The following is an 8,769-nucleotide window of genomic DNA, read 5'->3' as shown; positions in this document are numbered from 1 at the left end:
ATCTGTCTAACTAGTACACACACAGGAAAAACAACGCATGCATTTAACTACAGAAATATAAGGTGCTCGTCGGTTTGTAATTAAAACATGCTCTACCAAACTTGGTGTAACAACTTGGACCAATTTGCATAACCCTTACCAACCCTGTCATTAACAGGAAAAATTGGATTTTCTGCTGTCATTAAGGAAGCTAAATAATAGCTGCAGCTTCATCTTGGAGAATTAAGATGCGTCTTTTCTTTCTGAAATTGGAATGACCAAATTTTTCGTCCTTTTGCAATAGCTGTGCTAGGGAAAATGTGACAAGAACATCCCTGGCGAAAAGGAATCTAGCAGAGAAGGCTGATTTAAGAGCTGAGATAATGTGTGAACACAGCTATGGGCTCTCTGAAATGAAAATCTCACTGGTTTGAGATCTTGGGAGTAAATTTCCCCCAAGAGGGCTGGGCAAGAGAAGGCAGTTTGGGTCATGCAAATAGTTTTTGGCAGAGCTGCTAGTCTCCTAATTGTGTGGGCATGGGCACTGCATGGTTGTGTGATTCCTATAGCTGTTAGAAGGTAGGGAAATACTGTTTTATTGCAGAAATGCTGATTATTTTAAAATAAGATGTGTTTTTCCTCTCCGGACTCTACCGGGTTGTTCTGACTACACGCATGGCTGTATTGTACCTGTTCCCAGTGGCACAGACCCCCGCCCCGGGAATGATGACACCTCCCGGGTTGCACTGCTCCACACCGGCACACACGACGCTTCCCAGGTTGGCCACGCCGGGGGAGCACTGCACCGCATCCGCCCCGGAGATCACTTCCCGACCCACGCAGCTCACCGCGCTCCTCGCCCCAAATCCGCCCCCCACTCTGGGCAGGCAGTCTACGCTGCGGGCGCTAAATCCGGTGCCGCCAACACCGAAGGAGGAAACCACTCCTAATCCGGAACTGACCCCTCCTGTCTTCACTGTGCATTTGCCTCCGATTCCAGATAGGGTTCTGCACTCTCCTACTGTGCCACCACCGCTGACCACAGCTGCGAGAGAAAAACAGGTTCAGTCACCCCCCGAGCAGGCTCACAGCTCGGCACTTACAAGGAAACTTAGAAGCTTTTAAGACTTATAAGGAAACAAAGGGAATGCTTCGTAGACTTACCTACACTCACTGGGTTGCCGGTACATATCCTGTTAGGAAAAGAGATGTCACAAAAAGGTATTTAGGGAAATACTCCCAAATGCACCTGCAAACAAAGCTGGTGCCCAGTCATTGCCTCCTTAGAAACCCTGCAGGTACTTCAGCTTTACTGAACACCTAGGTTTCTGAGATATTGGTCCAAATTGCCTGCTGAACCACTGGGGGTTGGGTCCCTAAACTCCATAGCTGTCTTAATATCCCATCCTTTACCTGTCCTGCAAGCAGGAGATGTGACTGCAGTATGCCCGGCGCACTGCAACCCAACTGCCCTGAGATGGTGGGGGGGGAACGGAGGCAATGCTTCCCTATGTGCCATGGGGAGCTGCATCCCCCCCCCAGCATTTCCTGCTGCCTCTCCTCCTGTTAGGTTTTGCCAGCCCTCAGCGTAAGGCACAGTTGGGGGTGCTCATACCTGCTCTCTTCTCCTTCCAGCAGTGTCCTATATGTGGCTATCTCAATATCCAGAGCCAGCTTGACATTCAGCAGCTCCTGGTAGTCTCTCAGCAAGCATGCCATTTTGTCCTTGGCCTGCTGCAGGGCGGTCTGCAGGTCGATCAGCTTCTGCCGGGCATCTTTGAGGGCACAGTCGCCCCGCTGCTCTGCATCGCAGATGGCCGTCTGCAGAGCTGCAATCTGGGAACAGCAATGAGCAAGAAAGTGTCTGGCCTTGATTCGGAGAGGCATCTCCACAAGGTTGCTCGTGTCCCCCCTTGTTTCTCAGCTGTTTCCTCCAGGAACTGCCAGAGAGCCTAGATTTATACTGGAAACCTACACTTAAAATGGCCAGATATTTGGGATGAAAGGGAGTGTGTCAGCTGTACCCCTGTAGGAGGGGTACAGCGAACAGTACTTCTGTTATAGCCAAACCAACTGGCTTCTGTTTATTTGGTGAGTGAGAAATAAATCTGCATCCGTGTGTTTAGATGACTTTGGAATAAGAAGCTACAAAGACAAGCTCTGAAGCTGGGAGGGGGGTTTGCTGCAGCCAAGGCTCAGCAAGGTGGGACCTGGTGTGGATAAGCCCTTTGCTGGAGAAGCTGTGTGCCTCGCAGGGGGAGCTGCCCGTGCAGCTTTAAACTATTCATCCTACCTGTTTCTTCACGTTATCTGACTCGCACTGCAGCTTCTGGATCATCCGGTTCAGCTCGGCTATCTCGCTCTGGTTGTTTCTCAGGTCATCGCAGAACTTGCCTCTGCTGCTGTGGAGCTCCTCCAGCTAACAGCCGGGAACAAGATGATGTTACAAAGCTATATCGCCCCTTCCAGGAAAGGTGGTAACTCTGGAGTGATACCGATGCCTGCGCTCCCAGGGAAATACCCAGACATGACCTCACCCTGGACAAGGCCCATTCCAGGTAGGTCCTGAACATTTGCCCTTTGGGAAGGGGATAGTGTTCCTCATGGGTCTGCACAGAAGAGACCTCTCTGAAGCAGCACTGTGGTCTGCCACGCTCTATCGTTATGGAAATAGTACAAACACAGTTTGCAGGGTTTTGGCATGACTTTCTCTAGTAAGCTGCAGCAAGTGCACACTTTGGAGTGGCATTTCAGCTGCATCATGGGAGATAGAAATGGCCCTCGAGGATTTTATGGGCCAGGGGCTTATATTGCCATTTGTACTGGTGGTGTGATTACTCACTCTGGTTTGATAGAAAGCCTCGACTTCAGCCTTGCTCTTCTGGGCAATCTCCTCATAGCAGCACTCAACACTTTTGATGATGCCCTCCATGTCCAGGTCCCGGCTGTTGTCCATTTGCACGATGACAGAGGTGTCGCACAGCTGGCAATCCAGCTGAGCTCTCTCCTACAAGATCCGTTACATTTCAGTCCCCTTCCCTCAACAAGCCCAAGCCAAGATCTTGCTGTTAATGCACAACTAGAGTCTGGGGTTCTCCAGGTAGGTGGCTGGTTTCCAGCAAGAGCTGGCAGCTGGGACCTGTTGTTATGGCACAACATGGGATTGCTGTGTGCAATTCCCTAATGAAGGGTGGGGAATCCTGGTGTAGCAACTCACTTCATTGCTACTTGGCAATTCCAGCTGCTTCAGCGTTTTTCTGGGCTGTGAATCCCTCAAGAGTGAGTGCTTTGGGCCTGATTGTCTACAGATTTGGTTAAACTAGATGGAAAACAAATGTGAAGCATTTCCTCTCTGGTAAGGATGTGTTACATTGTAGCCAAAAGTATCACTTTCACCAAAATATTTTGACTCATGTAACCAAAGAAGTCAAGTACTGAAAATATTTTGGTTTCGAAGTGTGGAAGTGAGAAGTTTCAGTGGTTCCCAGGCACAGGTCTGATGAGAATTTTGGAGGCTTTTTCATGCAAAAGATCCCACACTTTGCAGCCAGCTCTATGCAAGAAAATGCCCTTTGCCTTCCTAAAGCGTGTGCAATAATGTTGTTCATAAGTACATATGAAGAAATAGAGGATTTGGGAGTGTGATCACAGGATTAGACATTTTAGAAACATTTTAGAAAAGCTTGCATTAGGATTTGCTGCTACCTACCTCAGCGTAGATGCACTTCAGGAACTCCAGCTGCTGCCGCAGCAGGCCCACCCTCACCTCCAGCTCCTCCTTCGTCAGGTAAAGACAGTCCACGTCCTGGAGAGACACCACGCGTTCAGTGGAAAGAGGTGAAGAAACAGTAACTGTGGCAAAGCCTGTTCTCTCTGTCAGGTTTGGAGGAAACCTCACAGCTTCCAGCCTTCAAGACTACCTATATTTGCATAGTATGTACTTAAAACCCATGACTGATGGGGGTTCTCCAAACTCCTCAGGTACTGTCTATTTTGAAGCCAACCTCTTGGGAAGATGAGCAGTCAGGCAGCGTCATCACGCTGAGCCGTGACTCTCCGTTTCTTTTCCTGGCCCAGCACCTGAGTTTTGTGTCTGTGCCAGCCACTCTTTAATTGTCTCTTGTTAGCTTTGTCCACAGCATGACTTACCTTCTTGAGCACCACAAACTCGTTCTCTGCAGCTGTGCGCTTGTTGATCTCATCTTCATATCTGTTGGAGGAAAGGAGAGGGGCGGATTGCTGAGCCCAGGCAAACAACCAGCGTCAAAGCAGCCAGTACACAACATGGCAAGCAGGATTAAACCCAGGGCCTCTTCCTATGAGCTACATACTTCCTTTTTCATTTTGCTTTGTTGCTGTTTTTTCTTTCCTCCCTACTGGGCTTTGTTCAGCACTTTTAAATAGTCCACGCTAGCAATATCAGTGTCTCACTGATGCAGAGCTGGGAAGAGATGGCAGTAAATAAGGCTAAACCGCTACAGATGCAAAACTGTGTATTTCTGTTGAAGGCTGATCTGCTGCTGCTGCTGTGTGTGAGCTTCTTCTGAAATGTCTGCATCTTTGCTCTGAGTGTGTATGGGGAGATTGCACCCAAAGTGCTCTGAGGGAGGTCAGGAGCTTGAGCAACCCTAGAAACTTCCAGGTGCAGTGGCAAGGAAAGCCAGCCTGCAATGGCCAGGTAATTGGGACCTCGAAGAACTTTCACAAGATGAGTCTGACCTCCTTGCTGGTGACTCAGTGGAAAAACGCCTCTGAGATGCTTGACTGTGAGATCTTTGGAGCAGAGATTACTCTTATATCCTCTGCTGTATATCAGGAACCACCAAGTCCTGGTTTATGGCTTAGCCTAACACACAGGAAGCTTTTCAGGAATATTTGCCTCTTAGATTGAAAAATGAATCCCCACATTCCCTCTGGGAAGACAGAATGAACTCCCAAGGAGGCAATGGGGATAACATGTTGGGTGGAGACAGATAGACTGAGGGTTTTGTGGGAATGGGTAGCACTGGGGGCACAAGATTTGAGGGAGTCACAGAGGCATATGTTATGTGGGAGATTTGATATGACAAGCCACAGCTGAGTGCAGGAGTAATCGAGAGAGGAAGAGTGCTTCCCCACTCCTCTTCCTAAGGAGATACTGCAGCTGAAGAGCTCTCCCAGTCCATCAGCAGCATCTGAGAGGCAGCAGTTGGACCCCAGTACAAGAAACTAGCCCAGTACTAGTGTGGCCTGCCTGTTCTTGGACCCTGGGGGACTCCTGTACAACTGCATTGGCTTCATGCTCAAAAACACCACTCCAAGCCAGCAAACGCCCCAGTCTGCAGCTTCTGTCCGTGTGTCCTACTTACTTGCACTTGTACTCTTGAACCAGGTCCCTCAGGCACCGCTCCTCATTTTCCAGCCTCTCTCGCTCCCCCAGCACACACTCCAGCTGCTTCCTCAGGTTGCAGATGAAATTTTCGAAAACCGGCTCCAGGTTTCTCCGGGAAGCTGGAAGAACATACTGCTGCAGCAGCTCCCACTTGGTGGTCAACACTTTGTTCTGCTGCTCCAGCAGTCGGACCTGGGGAAGCAAGAGATGCAAAGGTCATTGAATCCCATCGAGTCCCTGTCAAAGGCACTTCGGGTTCCTCTGCTCCAAAAAGGAAGAAAACGAAAAAATCAGAAACGCAAAGCACTGGTTTCTCAGCAGTCTGAGTGAAAGCAGCATCTTCTCTCAGTTAAACCTGATGTCACCCAGGACTTGAGTCTGATCTTGTATCACAGGCTGAACAACGTCAGTGTGTTTTCTCTGTGACAGGCACAATCTGTTTGACTAAAGCACGGTTCAGCCAAACGCTCTGTTTCTCCATGATGACTCGCTGCTGGAGGATCCACTGCCTTCTCCAGTAGGCAATTACAGTAATTAGCCTTTTGCAGTGCTAAAAGCTGCATCCAGGATCTCATTTGAATGTATGTGATTTAAACGCTAACCACGGATACTTATCATGCCTTTCATTTCTAGATTAAAGAGCCCTCTAATACTTGAGAACCTTTATATATCATGAATAAGTCATTTTTCAATGGGAGGAAGTAGAGTGGCTCCTCTTAGATACGTTTGGTTTTTTCAACAGTAGAACAACTAATGAGGAAAAGAAAGATTAGACAGAGCAAAAGTTTTGAAAAGTCATTTTCTATAATACACCTCTAAATAGCAACAAAACCCCTTAGTTTTAGCTAAAATACCAATGATAAATTATTTTAGGGAATCACCAAATAATTTCATTGATGGAGTGGGGGGACAAAGAATTTAAGCGTTCATTTTATTTTAGCTAGCCATCTATCTTTCTAGAACCATATGATGAAGCACACACACTATTCAAAAGTGCTGAAGTCCTTGGGAGTTTGTAGAGTGCAGTAGCTTAAAACTGGATTTACAGTTATACATTTCTAGTAAGAGTCTCCGTTTTGCCTATTTGCAATTGAGTGGCTCAGTCCCTTCTCTCATAAGAACTGATATATCCTATCACTGAAGCTGCTCCCGTTTAAAAGACTGGTGAGTTAGTGACCATCAAAAGTTAAAATAATTGTGCTGTTGCCTTGGCTGAAGTCTAAAATCCAGACAGTCTATATGTCAGGAGAACCACGGTCTATGTGCACTTAGAAACCATTGCAAGAATGGGAGTCAGTAGAAAGAGCTATGGATTTTGTCTCTCTAGAGGTGCCTATCCGTCACAGTCTAGACAAAGAAGAAAAATAGCATGCGTGGAGGGATTTTGAGGCTCACCTTGTCAATGAAGCAGGCAAACTGGTTGTTGAGGTTCTTTATCTGCTCTTTCTCGTGGGTCCGCACTTGGCATTCCTCCGGGTCAACCCCTACGCAGAGGGGCTTGAGGAGCTCCGGGTGGATGCTGACGCCCCGGATGCCTTCAGATCTACCTCCAGCAAGTCCGATGCCGATGCCACCGCCGTAGCCTCCGATAGCAACACCGTCCCCAAGGCCTCTGTAGTTGCCCAGGCCTCCGTAGCTTCCGCAGTTACCAAACCCAATGACAGTGCCCACACCAAAGCGTCCTCCACCATAAGCTACACCACAACGTCCCACGCCGGCGCCTCCGTAGACCCCGCTCCGGCAGTTCCCGCCAAAGGAAATCCTTTGCCCTCGTCCCAGGTCACAGACGCTGCGGCTGCTGAAGCCACCAATTCCACATCTTCTTCCCACCGGCTGGCAGACAGAGGCTGAGCTGCTGTTGCCCCTGCCAAGGCCGCAGACGGCAGAAGCAGAGGAAAAACCCCTTCTTCCCAGGAGAGAGCTGGAGGTGTAGCACTGTCGACTCATGGTGGCTTGGTCAAAGTGGTTGTGAAGCGGTAATGGCAAAGCAGGAGAGCAAGAGAGGAGCGGAGAGTGAAAGAAGGAGATCTCCTTTAGCTTCTCTGAGGGAGAGCCCTTCTCCTTATATACATTTCAGGAGGTGCCTGAGATGCAAAAATTTAATTTATCCACTGGGTTTGGTCTGCCTGGCAGCAAGGAATGGCTTCCAACATTTTAAACCCACAGCAAACACTTCTATCTCATATGAAATAATGTGGAAATTAAAATAAACTGCTTTGCTTGCAAGCTTCGGTTTCAGGACTTATATTTTACTTAATTAATCTGCTTCCTTATTGTGTAATTATAGTTTAGCGAAATAATTCAAGGGGTTTTTATTCATGGCTTGTTTACGGTTCGGTTTCACCACAGTGTTTAATTATGTTTCAGGACCTCCTGCAAAATGTCGTGGCGATGCCGCCCCTTCCAGGGTCTCTCACCAGCTCAGAGCCGGCTCTTGAGCAATGCCCAGTGACGATAGGGGAGAAGAAACGCGTATCTGTCAAAGCACGGCGCTGACATTGTCGGAAACGTCCTTGTAAGCATTCAATTCTTCCTCTGGGGGGTACGGCCGCGGCACTCATGGATGACTTGGGTGCAGCCGCGTTCAGCGGCTTGCCAGCTGATAAGCGGGTCAGGTTGGCGATCGCAGTATTGATCGGGTTTGCTCTGCGTGTGATGGGGCAAATACTGAATTCGAGAGCAGGAGCAGTGCTGATGCTCTTGCAGATTTGGGGAGGTGCACATGAAATGCAGTCACTGGTTTGACTTGCAGGTTGACGTCCCCCTTAGAGCACGGCATTGAAGATAAGGCATTTCTGGGACATGCTTGGTCGCAGATGGCAAAGTGTTTTATTGCTGAATTATGTGCATAGCGAAGGGGATAACTGGGTTTAGTGTCTGGGTGTGATGTGACTGGCACACACGGAGGATTCACGCAAGCGGTAGTTGGAGATGCAACAAAGAAGTGAAACGAAGTGTTACAAACAGGTTGAGAAATGTTAGCCGGAGTGAACTTTTTTCCTCTTATTCCTGTGACACACCTACTTGATGTTGAATTATTCTAGTAATATCTGTTAATGAGAAGGTACGTACCTTCTTAATTAAAATTCTCAAAAAGATTTTTTGAATTTGCTTGGAAACGAATAAAGTACTTTTTTGCCTTAACAAAGGGGTCTAATCACAGAATCACAAGTGATTGCGTGGCTTATCTTAAGAAGTCTTTGCATCTTTGCTGAGGCAAAATTAACTGGTTCTGGGAGGATTCCTAGTCAGTTGTATTGTAAACTTGAAATAGATTATCTTGAATTAAAAATAATACAAAGGAAGTACTATGATTTAGAACATTTGTGGAGTCTCTCCAGGTAGAGATCTTCCCTTTTTTTAATAGATCTCATAACTGGGTGAAATGAACTATAAAAAATATTATAAGCAATTATAAC

The 8,769-nt window shown here is 47.7% G+C and overlaps 1 protein-coding gene across 1 annotated transcript; it reads right to left on the bottom strand.

Moving 5' to 3' along the window:
- Positions 1–629: 629 nt before the first annotated feature.
- On the bottom strand, positions 630–7,297 carry LOC106495067 (keratin, type II cytoskeletal 4-like). Its single transcript, XM_013955462.2, has 9 exons — positions 6,746–7,297; positions 5,328–5,542; positions 4,129–4,189; positions 3,689–3,784; positions 2,822–2,986; positions 2,273–2,398; positions 1,595–1,815; positions 1,144–1,172; positions 630–1,024 (listed from the first exon to the last, which is right to left on the bottom strand). The coding sequence occupies exons 1-9, from the start codon at positions 7,295–7,297 to the stop codon at positions 630–632; spliced, it is 1,860 nt and encodes a 619-aa protein (XP_013810916.2).
- Between the last annotated feature and the right edge of the window lie 1,472 nt (positions 7,298–8,769).

The sequence above is a fragment of the Apteryx mantelli genome, chromosome 33 (genome assembly GCF_036417845.1).
Source record: "Apteryx mantelli isolate bAptMan1 chromosome 33, bAptMan1.hap1, whole genome shotgun sequence".
Classification (NCBI taxonomy): domain Eukaryota; kingdom Metazoa; phylum Chordata; class Aves; order Apterygiformes; family Apterygidae; genus Apteryx; species Apteryx mantelli.
This window is presented reverse-complemented; position numbering and strand designations above follow the sequence as displayed.